This window comes from Panthera leo, chromosome B1, assembly GCF_018350215.1.
Source record: "Panthera leo isolate Ple1 chromosome B1, P.leo_Ple1_pat1.1, whole genome shotgun sequence".
Taxonomy (NCBI): Eukaryota; Metazoa; Chordata; class Mammalia; order Carnivora; family Felidae; genus Panthera; species Panthera leo.
In genome coordinates this window covers 101,212,625-101,230,754 of record NC_056682.1, presented here as the reverse complement: position 1 = coordinate 101,230,754, position 18,130 = coordinate 101,212,625, and the positions used below count along the sequence as shown (strand labels likewise).

The following is an 18,130-nucleotide window of genomic DNA, read 5'->3' as shown; positions in this document are numbered from 1 at the left end:
TTTTAGGGGAGAAAATTTTCATTTTTATCCTATCATGCATTTCTTTCTTTGTTCTAAGATATAATTTATATACCACGACATTCACCATTTTAAAGTTTACAATTCAATGTGTTTTTAGGATATTCATAAAGTTGTGCAACTATCACCACTATAATTCCAGAGGTTTTTCATCACTCCAAACAATAACAACAAACCCATACCCATCAGCAGTCACTCCCCGTTTCTCTCTTCTTCTGGTCTCTGGCAACTGCTAATTTGCTCTGTGTATCTGTGGATACACATATCCATAATATCTGGACATTTTGTGTACATGATATCATACAATATGTGGTGGTTTCTTTTCTTTTTAAATTTTTTAATGTTTATTTATTTTTGAGAAAGAAGAGATATAGAGCACAAGTGAAGGAAGGGCAGAGAGAGAGTGAGACACAGAATCTGAAGCAGTCTCCAGGCTCCGAGCTGAGCTGTCAGCACAGACCTGACATGGGGCTCAAACCCACAAACTGCAAGATCATGACCTGAGCTGAAGTTGGATGTTAAACCGACTGAGCCACCCAGGTACCCCAATATGTGGGCTTTTCTTTTTTTTTTTTTTTTTTTTTTTAATGTTTATTTATTTTTGAGACAGAGAGAGACAGAGCATGAACGGGGGAGGGTCACAGAGAGAAGGAGACACAGAATCTGAAACAGGCTCCAGGCTCTGAGCTGTCAGCACAGAGCCCAACGCGGGGCTCGAACCCACGAACCGTGAGATCATGACCTGAGCCGAAGTCGGACGCTTAACCGACTGAGCCACCCAGGCGCCCCTATGTGGGCTTTTCTATTGGCTTCTTGGATGTAGCATAATGTTTTAGGGTCCATCCATGTTTTAGCATGTATCAGTACTTCACTTATTTTTATTGCCAAGTAATATTCCATTGTAGGAACATACCACATTTTGTTTTTCCAATCACTAGTTGATAGATATTTGGGTTGTTTCTACTTTTTGACTATTATAAATGATGCTGCTATAAACATTCATTGATTTATTTTTATGTGATATATGTTTTATGTGACCATATGTTTTCATTTCTTTTGTATATGTATGTACAAATGGAATTGCTAGGTTATATAGTGACTATGTTTGCTTTTTTGAGGAACTACCAGACTGTTTTCTGTATCAGTTTTATGTTCCCATCAGCAATGTACAGAGGTTCCAATTGTTCCACAGCCTGACAACACTTGTTATTTTCTGTTTTTTTAAATTATAGCTATCTGGGGGCGCCTGAGTGGCTCAGTGGGTTGAGCGTCTGACTTCAGGTCAGGTCATGATATCCACGGTCCATGAGTTTGAGCCCCACATCGGGCTCTGTGCTAACAGCTCAGAGCCTGGAGCCTGTTTCAGATTCTGTGTCTCCCTCTCTTTCTGCCCCTCCCCCGCTCACATTCTGTCTCTCTCTCTCTCTCTCTCTCTCTCTCTCTCCTCAAAAATAAACATTAAAAAAAAATTTAATTATGCCTATCTGAATGGGTGTGAAGTGATATTTCATTGTGCTTTTGATTTGCAATTTCCTAATGACTGTGTTGACCATCTTTTCATATATTCACTATTCTATATATATATTTTTTTGAAAAATGTCTATTGAAATACTTTGCCTACTTTTAAGTTGGGTTGAGTTGTAAGAGTTTTTTATATATTTTGGAGAGTAGATTCTCACCATACATATGACTTACTAATACTTTTTCCTATTCTCTGGGCTCTTTTCATTGTCTCAATAGTGTAATGTGCAGAAGTTTTCAATTTGGATGGAGTACAATTTATCTGTTTTCTTTTGTTGCTTGTGTCTTTAGCGTCACATCTAAGAAATCATTGTCTAATCCAAGGTTGCAAAGATTTCACCTATGTTTTCTTCTAAGAATCTTATGGGTTTGTTTTTTTTTTTTATTATTTTTAATGTTTATTTATTTTTGAGAGAGAGACACACACACAAAGCATGAGCAGGGGAAGAACAGAGAGAGAAAGGGAGACACAGAATCTGAAGCAGGCTCCAGGCTCCGAGCTGTCAGCACAGAGCTCGACATGGGGCTTGAACTCATGAGCTATGAGATCATGACCTGAGTCAAATTGGGATGCTTAACTGACTGAGCCACCCAGGCGCCCCTAGAACTTCAACTATAATGTTAAGTAGAAGTGGCAAGAGTGAACATCCATGTTTTATTCCTGATCTTAGGAGGCAAGTTTTCTTTCTCTTTTCTTTTTCTTTTTCTTTTCTTTTCTTTTCTTTTTTTTACCATTGTAAGTATTATGTTAGCTTTGAGTTTCTCATAAATGTCCTTATCAAGTTGAGGAAGTCCCCTTCTATTCCTAGTTTGTTGTTTTTTGTTTTTGTCATGAAAGGGTGTTGGATTATGTTAAGTACTTTTTAAATGTCCATTGGGATGATCGTGGTTTTTTAACCTATATACTGTTCTGTTAATATGGTGTTTTACTTTGACTGATTTTCCTGTGTTTAACCAACCTTGCATTTCTGGAATAAATCCCACTTGGACATGATGTATGACTCTTTTTTTTTTTTTTTATGTTGCTAGATTCTGTTTGATAGTAATTTGTTGAAAATTTTTGATCTATATTGACAAGAAATGTTGGTCTGTAGTTTTGTATTCTTGTGATGTCTTTGGTTTTGATTTTACTATAATGCTAGCCTCTTGAATGAGTTAAAAAGTATTACCTTCTTTTCTTTTCTGTTCTTGGAAGAATTTTTTTTTAATGTTTTATTTATTTGTGAGAGCAAGAGAGGCAGAGCATGAGCTGGGGAGGGACCGAGAGAGGAGACACAGAATCCAAAATAGGCTCTAGGCTCTGAGCTATCAGCACAGAGCCCAATGCAGGGCTTGAACTCACAGACTGCAAGATCATGACCTGAGCCAAATTTGGATGCTTAACTGACTGAGTCACCCAGGTGCCCCTGGAAGAATTTCTGAATTTGGTCCTGGGTTTTCCTTTGTGGGGAGTTTTATTACTTGACATGCATTTTTTATTGCTAGTGACACAAAAATGTTATTTTATTTTTATTTTTGTTGTTTCTACATTTTGTTTTTGTTTTTGTTTTTAATTTTAATTCCAGTACAGTTAACATACAGTGTTATGTTTGTTCCAGGTAATAGTGATTCAACAATTCCATACATCACTCAGTGCTCATCATAAGTGCACTCCTTTTTTTTTTTTTTTTCTTTAACGTTTTTTTTTTTTTTAATTTATTTTTGAGACAGAGAGAGATAGAGCATGAACGGGGGAGGGTCAGAGAGAGGGAGACACAGAATCTGAAACAGGCTCCAGGCTCTGAGCTGTCAGCACAGAGCCCGACGCGGGGCTCGAACTCACGGACCGCGAGATCATGACCTGAGCCGAAGTCGGACGCTTAACCGACTGAGCCACCCAGGTGCCCCCATAAGTGCACTCCTTAATCCCCATCACATATTGACACTAACATTTTATTTAAAAAAAATTTTTTTTAATTTTTATTTATTTTTGAGAGAGAGAGAGACACAGAGTGTGGGTGGGATAGGGTGAGAGAGGAAACACAGACTCCAAAGCAGGCTCCAGGCTCCAAGCTGTCAGCACACAGACTGATGTGGGGCTTGAACCCACAAGCCATGAGATCAGACCTGACTGAACTGACTGACCCACCCAGGCACCCCGAAACTAACATTTTATTTTCAATGTTTATTTATTTATTTTGAGAAACAGAGAGAGCACATGTGCATGAGCAGGGGAGGAACAGAGAGAGAGGGAGAGAGAGAATCCCGAGCAGGCTCTGCACTGACAGTGCCAATGCGGGGCTTGGTCCCAGGACTGTGAGATCATAACCTGAGTGGAAACCAAGAGTTGGATGCTTGAGTGCCTGATGGCTCATTCAGTTGGGTGTTTGACTTTAGCTCAGGTCATAATCTCACGGGTCTGGTTTGAGCCCTGCATCAGGCTCTGACAGCTCTGAGCCTGGAGCCTGTTTTGGATTCTGTGTCTCCGTCTCTCTCTGCCCCTCCCCTGCTCATGCTCTGTCTCTCTCTTTCAAAAATAAACATTAAAAAAAATAATATAAATAAATAAATAAATAAATAAATAAATAAAAGATTTGGACACTTAACTGACTGAGCTACCCAGGTGTCCCTTGACATGAACATTTTAAAAATATTGTTCCCATGGCAGCTCATTTATAATCATTTTAGATACCTCTGAAATTTTAATCCTTGTATTGATCTTTTGATCACTGCATGCATCAGTTCACAATGTCTTATATAAAATAGTTTTATACAGATATCCCCCACTTTTTGAAAGTTCTTATGCTACTTTGCTTTTGTGAAAGACCTACATTAGTACTTGTTTTTAGTAGCTAAAAGGAATCTGAAGATGATTTTCACTTTCATGAAAAAAAGGTGAAAAGAGAAGATTGCACTCAGCATCCGTTTTGTAGCAAGCCATTATAGAAGCCATGCAAACCCCCAGCAGCCAGAGTGGTACCATCAAGCTCCTTTCTTGGAAACTATAGTCAATATAGTTTCAGCAACAAGCTGCCATAACTTTGAACTCTGTGAGCATCTGTGCTTTATGTCTGTTTATTTTGTGCATGTACTAGCAAAATGTGTCCTAGGGTATAAGAAAAGGCTTTAAATGTTTATTTTTTAGGTCTGGGAATACTGCAAAAATTTTCTACAATACATTAAAAGTAATTGCTCCTTCACTTTACATCATTTTGACCTAATGAAAAGTTTCACAGGAATGGATTACTTTTGGATAGTGGTGGAAACCTATAATACATTTCAATATCTATAGAGGGCAAGTTTCTCCTCATTACTCTTATTATTTTAAAGGATAATTTTTTCAAAATGTAAAATCAGGACTCCCATGTGGACAAAATGTGAATATTAACATTTCTATCTCATAAGATATAGAGTTTATATTACCTCATTAATTAATGTGGAAACCAATAGGATGTGAAAACAGGTTTGAAAGAAAATTCAATGAGTCACACATATCAAGGCACAAGGAATGCTGAAATGATTTTACAAATACATTCCATAGGTAGAAGAGGTATATTAATCAGAGTTCTCCAGAGATAAGAACCAATAAGATATATAGATATAGATGTATCAGAGATTTTTATAGGACTTGGCTTACATAGTCACAAAATCTGAGAAGTTTCATAGTCTGTCATCTGCAAGTTGAGGACTAGAAAATCTGGTGGTTTAGCTTCTTCTGAGTCTGAAGGCCTGAGAACTAGGGAGGACCATGATGTGACTCCTAGTCTGAGACTGAAGGCCTGAGAACAAGGAATTTCAATGTTTGAGAGCAGGAGATGGATGTCCCAGCTCAAAGAGAGAGAGAGAGAGAATTCACCATTCCTTCACGTTTTTGTTCTATACGGCCATCAGTGGATTGGATGATGCCCACAGCATTATTGAGAGTGAATCTTCTCTAGTTGGCCTACTGATTCATATGTGAATCTCTTTTGGAAACACCCTCAAAAGACATGCCCCAAAACAATGTTTTACTAGCTATGCAGGCATACCTTAACCTAGCCAAGCTGACACCTGAAATTAACCATCACAGAAGGGAAATCAATGTTCATCCACTAGATATACTCCATTTGCATATTTTTGGTTATTATTAGTCTGCCAGGGCTACCATAAAAAAAGACCCCAGACTGGGGGGTTTAAACAACAGAAATTTTACTTTCTCACAGTTATGGAGGCTGGAAGTTCAAGATTAAGGTCCTGCAGGTTTGGTTTCTGGTGAGGCCTCTTTCCTTGACTTGCAGACAGAAAGAAGCCTTTTTGCTGTGTCCTCAACATGTCTTGTCTCTGTGCACACTCCTGGTGTCTCTCCTTTGTATAAGGACACCAATCCTATTGGGTTAGGACCCCACATTTAAAACTTCATTTAATCTTAATTATCTCCTTAAAAGGCCCTATCTCCTTAAAAGGCCCAACCTCCACACTGGAGGTTAAAGCTTCAACATAAGAATGTGGGGAGAGAGAGGGGCACAATTCAGTCCATGACAGTTATCTATAGTTTACAAGAGTTGTAAAGTTGCTCAAAGACAATGAAAAGTATAGAGACCCCATAAAATCAGATACCTACATAATGCCTAATTTTCCACTGAAGATATTTAGTAATCTTGTTAATCCATTCAAAAGTCATTTACGTTTTTTTCTCTATAATTAAAAGTATTTGCTATTCTTATGTTTATGTATCCAAATGAATTTTACAATACTGTTGTATAGTTTTCAAAATTATGCTCAAATCAGGACACTTGGGGGTCTCAGTTGGCTCAGCTCAGGTCATGATCTCATGGTTTGTAAATTTGAGTCCCGCATCAGGCTCTGTGCTGACAGAGCCTGGATCCTGCTTTGGATTCTGTGTCTCCCTCTCTCTCTGCTCCTTCCCTGCCCACTGTTTCTCTTTCCTTCAAAAATAAATAAACATTAATTTTTTTTTAATTGGGCTAGAATTTAAACTATTGTGTTTTACAATTTTGAAACATGTGGGCAGAATTTTACATTGATATTTTACTATATGTTTCCATCCAGGAACATATAAGCTCTCATTAAATCTTTGTACTTTTCATCATTTGGATTCTGCACCATTCTTTTTTTTTTTTTTTTAATGTTTTCATGTTTATTTTTGAGAGAGAGAGAGACAGAGAGTACGGGGGGGGGGGGGGGGGGGGGAGAGGGAGGCAGGGACAGAGGATGCGAAACAGGATCTGCGCTGAGAGCAGACAGCCCAATGCGGGGCTCAAACTCACAAACGTGAGATCTTGACCTGAGCCAAAGTGGGACACGCTCAACCTACTGAGCCACCCAGATGTTCCTGAATAATTCTTAACTGCAAAGTAATTTACCTTGGAATTATGAGGGAAATTCCTCTTTCTTTTGTAGTTTTTAAATAGTTATCACTGGAACCTAGTGGTGTTTTTTTTTTTTAATTTTTTTTTTTAACGTTTATTTATTTTTGAGACAGAGAGAGACAGAGCATGAACGGGGGAGGGTCAGAGAGAGAGGGAGACACAGAATCTGAAACAGGCTCCAGGCTCTGAGCTGTCAGCACAGAGCCCGACGCGGGGCTCGAACTCACATACCGTGAGATCGTGACCTGAGCCGAAGTCGGACACTTAACCGACTGAGCCACCCAGGCGCCTCAAGGAACCTAGTGGTTTTTAAAAAGAATGAGTTTTGTACCCATCATCTTACATTAAAAAGTTTTTTTATATTCATCCTTACAGCTGGGTAAATTGAGAATCTAAGTAATTTGAGTACTCATGGTTCCAGTAAGAGCAAATTGATTGCTTCTAAGAATAGTGTGTCTGTCTCTGCATGTGTACAAGTGTGTGTTGTGAGAGGGCTGGGTAGGGAGTTGAGACAACTATCTTAAGGATGTCTTCTTGGAATTAACACTAGTTTGGATACCTAGCTTCCCATAGCTGGATTAACCATTTCCTCTGATATTGTCTCTCCTGGTTTTGGAAGAAATTAGGAAACAAGGGGTTAACTGTACAGGTAATGAAGTTCCATGAGCTCCGTGGCCCATTAGCAAACAGATTACTTAACTGCATGTGGCTGTTGCCCAGATTTCAGGATACCACTGTTAAAAAAAGTTTTGACTTAGATTTATCACTTTGCTCTTGGGATACTCAGCTTTCTCTGACAGAGTTCAAGGCTTATTCAAATCTATTCATTTCAAAGTAATTGGCAACCTCATGAGTGCTATAGAAGGATTAACCATTCCCTAGGATACCTACAGAGATCATCTGGAAGGGGGTCATTAGTCCTAACTGATTTTTTAATGAAGTTAAAACCTGTCCATTTGGGAAGAGCAGTCAGAGAACATACAGCAGCCAAGAGAAGACTATGCCTGGTGTTAAAGCTCCAAAGAATCAATTCGTACTTCTTTCTATTTAACATCCTGGGAATGCATCTAGAATTAAAACCCTCATGGAGACTTATGAACAAATGCATTCATCTTTTGATGCACTGATCTCTTGAAACCAAACATGTTCCTAGAGAAACTACCATTTTCTCACATCTTCCTAGAAGCTTTCCCTAACCCCAGTCTACCCCCAAGCTGAATTACCCCTTTTCTGAAATCTTACACCTCATCTTACTCTTCTATGGCCTTAGCACTTTCTGCCGGTATGGTATCTGCGTTGTTCACGCTGCCCATAGTATCTCCCGCACTGTGCGGAGAAGATCCTGCTTGATTGGGCGCCTCCCACTGCACTTACCTGAATGCTTGGCATATGGTAGATGCTCAAGATTAAGACATTTTCTGGATGGATATTTTGCTAATCTGTAGTACCTGTTATATTCTACTGAAAATTACCAAAGTCCAATCAATTTCAATTTTGTAGTTTGGGATTTTTAGAAAACTACCCTCTTGCTAAGAAATACCTAACAATTTAACCAGGGCTATGCCAGCTTAGGAATAAGATATGAACACCCATGAGGTTTTGGGGTGATAGTTGGAGGGGGGTGGGTGGGAGCTGACAGCCAAGAAAGCATTCTTGAAGATGTCTTTGGTGCAAAAAGGTGATTTTATTAGAGCACGGGAATGTGACCCGTGGGCAGAAAGAGCTGCACTGGGGTTGTGACAGGTAACTGATTATATACCCTAAGGCTGGGAAAGGGTCAGGGACAATGTAAGTCTTAAGGAATTTTGGAAGCAAGGTTTCCAGGACCTTGAGGGGCTAGCTTCTGTTAAGAAAATGCCATTTATGGGGTGCCTGGGTGGCTCAGTCGTTAAGCATTCGACTTCGGCTTAGGTCATGATCTCACACTCCGTGAGTTCAAGCCCTGCGTCGGGCTCTGTGCTGACAGCTCAGAGCCTGGAGCCTGCTTCACATCCTGTGTCTCCCTCTCTCTCTCTGCCCCTTCCCTGCTCATGCTCTGTCTCAAAAATAAATAAACATTAAAAAGAAATTAAAAAAAAAAAAAAGAAAATGCCATTTATTACCACTTAGTAAAACCTGTCATGAGACCCTTCAGACGTATATCAGGGCATAAGCTTGGAGCACGATTGCCAGCATATATCCTTTGGCAGTTGAGATAAAGTAAGTTTCCAAAGGATTTTTATAAGTTAAAGTAGACTTACAGGATCCTGGGGGGGGGGGGGGGGGGGGGGGGGCGGGGGGGCAGTGTCAGGATAATGTTCAGCTTAAGATTCTCTATTGCCCCCAGCAAAGTGTCACCTTGAGGCAGCTGAGCTCCTAGAGGGAGGTCACTCTGCTGGTTTCAAGGACCTGTCAATGGGCTGTAGGCAATAAGGGAATTTAATTTTTCATTTGCCTTGGTTTCCCACGTCACCACAGCAAGCACCTTAACTCCTTTCCTTTGTTCTTGGGTAGCCAGGAGTATCCGAGGAATATCCCACATATCCCACCCTGGGGGGAGGTGGGGGAAAGTGTTGCTGTGAGCCTGTACTTTGCCCTCAGCTTGCCCCAGGCTCCCTCATCAAACACACTTGTAATCACGTAAGGATTTGAGGCCTATCTTCATCTTTCCACGTTGGCTACTTCAAGTTAGGGTGGTAAAAGAAAATGTTTTTCTCTTAGCAATCCAGTCTGCTCTCTTCCTCTGTCCTCTTTTCTTTCCTTTTATTAGTAAATGATTTCAGCCTCTGCCTTCAATTATAAAGTTTGTGCCCCACACGTACCCCACCCCTCCCCTATTTTGGTGATTAGAGGTGTTCAAAACTTATTCTGACACAGTATCCGCCCTCATTTCGGAATCCTTCACTTCTTGGGGGTGGAAATAGTTTCTTCTCTGAAACGCTGGCAAGGAAAAAGAATGGGGGAGAAAGTTGCATTTAAACGTTTAAAAGTTGAGTCACGGCTGGTTGCACAGCAAAAGCTCCACAGTGTGAGGAAAGACTAAATGTGCTCGGCAGGGTGGGCCTGGGGCGACTTCTGGGGAACTAGCCGGGGTCGAGCCCCTAGAGTTGCGGAGGCCCCGGGCGGTCGCCTCCCGGCGCGCCCTCCTTACCTCCCCCGCTCCCCGCTGCCCCCCTGGGACTGATGTCGGGCGCTTGCGTGCTGCGGCCAAAGCTCCCGATCCAGAGGCCGGCCTCGTAAAGTCCCGAGCGAGTAGGGGGCGGCGCGCAGGAAGGGAGGAGGGCCGGGGGCGTGCGGGGTTGGTGGGTGTTCGGGGGTGGAGATGTACAAGATGTGACGCCGCGGCCGGGCCGGGGCCAGAGCGGCGGACGCGGTGCCCGCGGTTGCAGCCGGAACCCGGGCGCTGTAGCTCGGAGAGGCGGCCCTCCGGAGAGCGGCGGCCGCGGAGACACCCAGCCCTAAGCCCCGGCTCCCGAGCGCCGCGGCGCATCGCGCTCCAGGGCAGACGCGGAGGGGAGAGGCCCAGAGGCGCGACGCTGGGGGCCCGCGGGCGCGGTCGCGCGCCGCCGGGCGGGAGGCTGGGGGGCCGGGGCCGGGGCCGTGCCCCGGACCGGGTCGGGGGCCGGGGCCGGGGGACGGCGGCTCCCCGCGCGGCTCCTGGGGCGCGGGCACCCCGGCACGGCCCCGGGGGGGCCATGGCAGCCGGGAGCATCACCACGCTGCCCGCCCTGCCGGAGGACGGCGGCAGCGGCGCCTTCCCGCCCGGCCACTTCAAGGACCCCAAGCGTCTGTACTGCAAAAACGGGGGCTTCTTCCTGCGCATCCACCCCGACGGCCGAGTGGATGGGGTCCGGGAGAAGAGCGACCCTCACAGTGAGTGCTGGCCCGCTCTTCTTCCCCGATCCCATCTCCACTCTTGTGGTTCTCTCCCCCTCCCCTCCATTCCCTCCTTGGCGCTTCTTGCTTCTCTTCACCCCGACCTTAGTGGGACTTGTGGTTTCTTTCCTAGCGGCCCTCGGTGGTTTCGGGTTCACCACTCGCCCCTTCCTCCCCAGCTGCGGTGTCGGGTTAGATCCTTCCCCAGGCTTTGGAGTGTGCCAGTTTCCCCTGGTAAACCAGTCCCCTGGGCCCTGAGCCTCCAAGGCCTGGGAGGCGGGCTCCCTTCGCGCAGACAACCTGTGACTTAGGGGATGCCCAACGGCGGAGAGGCGAGCGGCTTGCGGAGAAACAGTCTGGGTCTCCATCCTGAAGTTCCAACCCCTTCTGTGTTGGATGCGCGAAGTCCCGCGGACAAAGGAGGGGGAGGGGGGGACAAGGCTGAATTAAGTGCTCTTTACTGGAAAAATACCTTTCCAGAGTGTGCCCTTAAACTCTGATTTGGTAGGATCCAGGCCATCTGGCACACTGCTCTTACACATCCATTTCTATTTTTTTTCCAAATTGCCGAAGGCTGAAGCAGCAGAAGATGTGGACCTTTTGTTAAAGTGCGACACACTTTTGTTTCAATAGTGACAAGAACTGCAAAAACTTTTATCTTTCGCGTGCAGTTATTAGCTTTGGGACCTTGAGCTTGTTTTCTGATACCTAAAAATGGGGATAATGTCTACCTTGCATCAAGTTTGAGGATCAAATGAGAATTCATACAAAGTGCGAAGAGAACTCATTTTACCATCGTACACTTTTGTGTTCTGTGAAAAATAATCTGTGGTTATAGAAATAACACTAGCCTAAATAATTGGTTCTCAAACTCCAGGAGTACATTAGAATCACCTGGGGGGGGGGGCGGTTATAACACATTGCTGAACGTTGTCTCCCAGAGTTTCTGCTTCCTTAGGCCTAGAATTCCTTACACCTGATAATTTGCATTTGTAACACGTTCTCAGGTGATGCTGACCTGGGACCACACTTTGAGACCCACTGGTCTCAAAAAAGAGAGGGAAAAGGGCATAAAACTGGCTGACACCGTTGGAATTTGAAGTGAGAGAAGGAGGATCAGAGCGTATTGTAACTGTTCTCCTGTAAGTGTAGGTAAAAAGTCTGTTAAAAGCTGTGAGTTCCACCTTTATTGGTTTCTGGTGAAGAATCTGATCCACTATTTGCCTGAGAAAAGACCTGCAGGAGTTCCGAGCTCCACGCCCCAGGAGTCACCTCTTTATCCTAAGATGCTGATGCAATGTCCTTCCCACCTGTGAAGTGATTGGAAGAGGCGAAAGCTTTGCACTGAGATCTGAGTTGACAAATGAGAAATGTGCTTTTATATTGCTTGGGTTTTTATTGATTTCAAAGCAGCAACAAGCAAAAGATGCAGGTCTTTCATTTTTTTCCAGGCCTGCCATAATTTTTAAATGTTATCAACGGCTTCTATTCAGTAAAACTGAAAAGATGCTCGTAATCCAATATGTATGGGTTAGTGCTATTTCTCTATTCAGTAATTTGAATAGGTTGTCCAAATTAAATTTTAAGCTTTGTGTTTGAAGTTTGTTTTGCAGTAGTCTGCTAGGTGAACACAGCTGATTAGGGCCAGGTGCATATATATCCCAATGAGTTTTGTTCTTTTCTAGCAGCATAAACGGTCTATAATAATAAAAAAGGAGCATGTTCTAGGACTACAACATAAAAGAGCTCTCCTCCATATTAGGTTCATGTTGGACCTTCCCCTAGTACTCTGTCTCTCTCTCTCTTTTTTTTTTTAAGACCCTTTATTAGTTGCTGGATTTTTTTTTCCTTTGAAGCTTTTGATACCCTATTTCCTTTAGAATATAACTGGGGGCTAGTGACTGAGGATAATTCTGAATTGCATACCACACTACCACCCTTGTAATAATAGCTGTTAACTGTTTCTTTCCAACTCTGAGTTTTTTTGCTATCTTATTTTACCTCACTGGTTCTCATAGGTGGGTGATTTTGCCCCATCCCCCCCACCCCCCAGCGTCTGGCAATGCCTGGAGACACTTTTGGCTCATTTGGAAGGGTGCTACTGGTATCTAGGAGATCCAAGCCAGGGATGCTGTTAACCATCCTACAGTGCATCCTACTTTATCCCAGCCACAATTTTTCTTTTCTTTCTTTCTTTCTTTCTTTCTTTCTTTCTTTCTTTCTTCTTCGTTTTTTTTTTTTTTTTTTTTTGAAAGAGAGAGAATCCTAAGCAGGCTCTTCACTAGGCTCGATCTCACAAACTATAAGATGATGACCTGAGCCGAAATCAAGAGTTGGACGCTTAACTGACTGAGCCACCCAGGTGCCCCAGATCCCAGACGTTAATAGTGCTAAGGTTGAGAATCCTTCCAACTTGATAACTAGCTAAAGACTACATGTTAAAAGTGAAGATTAGAATACTCCAGATTTGTGGAGGGTACTGATTTTTTTTCACCTTTTAGCAGGCAATAGACTAACAATACAAACCTAAAGATGTGATGAATTTAAACCACTTCTGTGTAGCTCAACCTGGACATAAGTTTAAGTACAGTCTATTTTTCTGACATGTCAAAGCTGTGCTGATAGTTGACCGAACCAAGACAAGACCGATGGGAAAGATACAAGGAAAAATGATTGTGGACATGATATAACAGTATCTTCCCAACCGCATTTCCTCCATTACCCCAAACAAATGACACTGACCAGAAAACGTGGGGAAAAAAGCAGAGTTGATGGTTGTCACAATTTCCCACTGAATTATGGCTCAGATATCTAGACCTATTTGAAAAGTTAAAAACCCCCTAGTCTCATTCCTCAAACTGTCCAGTTGACCTGAAAATCTCTCTGAGATTTATTCCTTTGGCATGAACATTTTCTGCCCCGATGTCTTTTAAAATACAAATATCCTTTGGGTACTTGGAGGGATGGTATAAATGTGGGGGGTGCTGGTTAGGTATGGGGGATGTGCCTTAGGTGCTGAAGGGGGAGACAGGGCAAGGAGGTGTGAGGTGGGGAGGGCAGAGGCAGAAATGAAAGGGGAGGGAGAAGACAATATCAATTTTCCAACTTCTCAGTGTTGTTGAAGGCCCCTTTTGCTTCATACCTGGGTATTCTGCTTTATTTTCACTTGAAAGGGCCAATTTTCATGCACTTTCCTTCTAGTCATGGAGTAGCTTTTGTTTGACATGAGATTTTGATAGAAGCACAATACGGTGACAAGAGTCTGTTTCTCCAGCATGTGTGCTCCTCACCCAGCTTCCTTGTGTCCTGGATGTTTTAATTGGCCCCTTCCAAATGTCCATGGGATTGTGTAACATTAAGTATTTACTCTTAAGTAGTGAACTATGTGAAAACTTCCGAAGAGGGAACACTTTAGCCTGAGTGGCACGTACGCCGTGTGGTGGAGTGTAGCAAGAGAAATGTATGCTGCCTATGTACATTTTGGCATTAAATTTGGTCCAGATGCTCTTATTTAGGAAAAACTGGAGGCGGTTAGCAGTGCTGTTTCTACCCTTGGGCTTCTCTTGGGAGCTGACTGCCTGTTTGCCATACTTGTCTGCCTCCAGGTTCTAGAGGATACTGAGACTTGGAGACGTAGAGGGACCTGCCCACTCCTGTGTGGAGCAGGGATGGCATCCTGGCCCGCGTGACACCCGTGCCCTTTGCCACGGCACATATTCCATGCGACTCGACTCATAAAAACATGGACTTGTGAAATTCAGAGGGAGGTGTCAGACCTTTTAGTTCACTGATCTTGTTTTATTGAAGACAGTATTGAGGGTCAGAACAGTAACTGATCACCTGCCTTCATATGCCAGTTTCCCCTGTGATCATCCTGAATGAGCTTCTTGCCCACCAGGTCCCTTGCCTTCTATTCCTGCCCTCCTCCAGCCTCATTGCACTCTTCCATTCAGTCAGAGAGAACACCCTCCAGGGGCCCCACTTTGTGGGCTTTCTCCATTTCAGAGCACTGGGGAAGCCAGCCCCTCGGAGGAGGTCTTACTGGTTCACAGGTTACCTCTAGTTATGTTCCCAGGGCATTGGATAAAGCCACCTTTCTTCTCTACTTCATGTAAACGGAACCATTGATTCAGTGATTCTAGATTCTCTCCCCCATCTTTTTTTGGGTAATATCTGGCAAGTGGATCCCACTAATCTGCCTCAATAAACACAATGTTTACTGTAATGCTATTTATGTGCAGTAAACAAATGAAGTAAGAATCTAATAGCTCATTTAATCATGGAAATCATGTCATTGGTACAGCAATGAAAGGACAATTCATGAGTCATAGATATTACCACACCTTAGCCTTTTAAGAAGGGTTAGATGCCAAGTGACTTCAGCCTAGAAGAGGCAATATCCCCTGTGACACGCCCTGAGGGCACTCCTTGTGTTTATAAAATGTCCATTATGTAATTAGGCTTTGACAATGGTATGACAACGGAGTTCTAAGTATTCTCATTTAGATTTTTGATGGCATTTTAAATGGATGGGTATGATTTTTAAGTTAATCTGAAAATAAAATATTACAGATGTAATAAGACACGAACCATTCTTTTATGCATTATAATTATAAAATTGACTTTATTCATCTACGCATTGATTCTCAGAAATCCCCATCTGTGATATTAAAAAAGGTGATTTTTTAGGTCTCACATCATTAGAACTGTTATTTTTAAGCCACAAGATGTCTGTACAACAGGATAATGACTACACATGTGCCATAGCCTTTTCTTGTTTTTCCAAATTCCAGTGTTGATTTTCCAAAAACCCTACTTGGGCCCCTTTGTCCTGTGGCACACATCTGTTAGAAGGCTGCCTGGGGTAAGAGTCTAAGACGTGAACTGGAGCAAGGCAAATCCACACATTGCGGCAAAAACCTTAACCTCATTACGGTATTCTATCCAAGCAAATGTATTGTGTTGTGTTTTGCTTTTGAGTTTGTCATTTTCTGCACTCTGAAACTGGAGATCTGGCCTTGTACTCGTATGCTGTCAGTGCTCAATAAATATCCAATGCTTGATTGTTTGCAAAATAATTTAGAATATTATATCTTTAGGAAATGCAGTTGTGGCTCAATGTTTCCTTGTTGTATTCATTGTTATATTAGCTATTGTATTCTCCTTTGCTATCAAATCCTTCCTCTAATCTAGGTTATTCATAGCCCCAGGAATTTAGGAGAGGACCAAAAGTGGTAACTCCCAGGGAACCTCACCCCTTGAGCCATAGACTATGTTTCTTAGAAGCCAGACTAGTTCCATTCTAAATTCCTGTAGGATATTTTTAGTTTGAAGAAATTTGGAGGACCTGGAGTCAACAGACAGCCAATATTCAGTGTTTAATTTATGTCTCAAGCCAGCTGTCCTCTGTCACTCTTCCTGTGCAAGGTGACTTTTAAATTGACCAGTGTATCCTTAATGCTTGCCTGTTCATTTACAGAAATCTGTAGAGTGTGTGTGTGTTTGTATTTTCAAAGGGTTACTTACTTTCCCCATATTAACTTATACTCTAAATTGAATTATCTTACAGAATTCTGAAGTGAAAGGTTTCCAGGTTTTTAAGGTATTCTGGAGATTAAAAATTGAGGAAGTTCTTGCATGTATAATTGAACGATTGGAAGGAATTTTCCTGTTTAATTTATAATGTTTTTAATTAAAAAAAATTTTTTAATGTTTGTTTATTTTTTGAGAGAGAGAGAGGAGGAGGAGGGGCAGAGAGAGAGAGAGAGACAGGATCCGAAGCGGGCTCCAGGCTCTGAGCTGTCAGCACAGAGCCAGATGTGGGACTCGAACCCACAAGCTGTGAGATCATGACCTGAACTGAAGTTCGACGCTTAACTGACTGAGCCACCCAGGCACCCCAGTATAATTTATTTAATTTTAATTAAGATCTACATTAATTTGTAACTGTAATTTATAATTAATAAATAAAATTAGCCAAGAAGTTTTTTTTTTTTTTTTTTTTTTTTTTTGTCTTAAAGAAAATTTGTACAGAGTAGTCATAATCTGGCTAGATTCTGTGAGTACATTGTTCTCTGTTCATGATTTAGGTGCTTGGTGAAGATGCTGACATCTTAAGGTAGGAACCATGAATTCTCCATATAAATAAGCATCATGAACAGCTTAGGACTTTTCCCTCAGGGTGTGCTCACTAAATGTCAGCTGCTGATGAAACCATTTTGTGTGGACTGGCCTGTGTAGTAACTACTCATGGCCCGTATTGCTGTAGAAAGCTTAGTTGAGGTTTGCTGTTCTCTTGGTGTAGTAATGCTTGCATTTAGGCACTTGGTCAATCTTTTAATGAAGGTGATTATATGTAACAAAGTTATATTTGAAAAATATTTGGGAATCTTAGAGATTGGGTGTTAGCATTTCTTAGAGTATTCCATATAGAGAGTGGAATCATTTTTCAGGATAAATAGTAAACTTGTTAGGAATTCTGCTTTCTTTAAAAAGCATTTTGGGTTTTTATCACGTACTATGTGGTATGAAGTTCCTTAGGTATGCTGTGCATTGTGTGTTCATTCTTTTGTGGCCAATATCTGGGAGTCCTGTGTGTTCTTTTTCTACTTCACCTCCTTTTCTCTTTTTAACTCTGGATCCTGTCCACCCCAGAATTCTATGTAAATCATGCTGGGCCCCAGTCTTCCACTTCAATAATGTGGCCTTATCCAATTTGTCACCCTACTTTTGACACGATACTATTTTCTGCCCCTGTCTTCTTGAGAATTCTTTGGTTTCTGTTATACCACATCAACCTAGTTTTCTCACCTGCCAACTATCCTTTCTTCTGATTTCTCCTTCTTTTGGTCTTTTGCTTTCATATTCCCCAAGGCTCTGTTTTGGGCTTCTACCTTTCTTTCTGGGCACTCATATTCCTTCAGCAGATCACTTATGGTCTTCGTCTCAGTCTCTGATTTCCCATCTCTGTGTTGATACTCCGTTTTCTTCTGCTTGAAGGACAGATAAACTGCCACTGTCTCAATTCAAAATGGGTAAAGAACTTAATGTGTTTTTCTCAACCTATTATCTCTTTCTACCCAATTTCTATTTGGAGTGAAATTATTTTTTTAAAGTTTATTTATTTTGAGGCAGGGGAGGGGTAGAGAGAAAGGGGGAGAGAGAGACTCTCAAGGTCTCTCAAAGGCTTAGCACTTTAAGGGCAGAGCTGGATCCAGGGCTCGAACTCAAAAACAATGAGATCATGACCTGAGCCCAGGTCAGGAGTCGAATGCTTAGCTGACTGAGCCACCCAGGCACTCCTGTAGTTAAATTGTTCTTGTCTTCAAAGCTAGACACCTCAGAGTCTTCCCCACCTTAGTGATTTTTCTTTGCCGTGTCTTTTGATT

General features: G+C 42.3%; 1 protein-coding gene across 1 annotated transcript in view; it reads left to right on the top strand.

Annotated features, from left to right (window-relative positions):
• The first annotated feature begins 9,909 nt into the window (after positions 1 to 9,909).
• FGF2 (fibroblast growth factor 2) overlaps positions 9,910 to 18,130 on the top strand; it is a 59,513-nt gene continuing 51,292 nt past the window's right edge. The window contains 3 exon segments of the mRNA XM_042936693.1: positions 9,910 to 10,004; positions 10,109 to 10,295; positions 10,298 to 10,739. Of these exon segments, the coding sequence (XP_042792627.1) occupies positions 9,910 to 10,004; positions 10,109 to 10,295; positions 10,298 to 10,739 (724 nt within the window).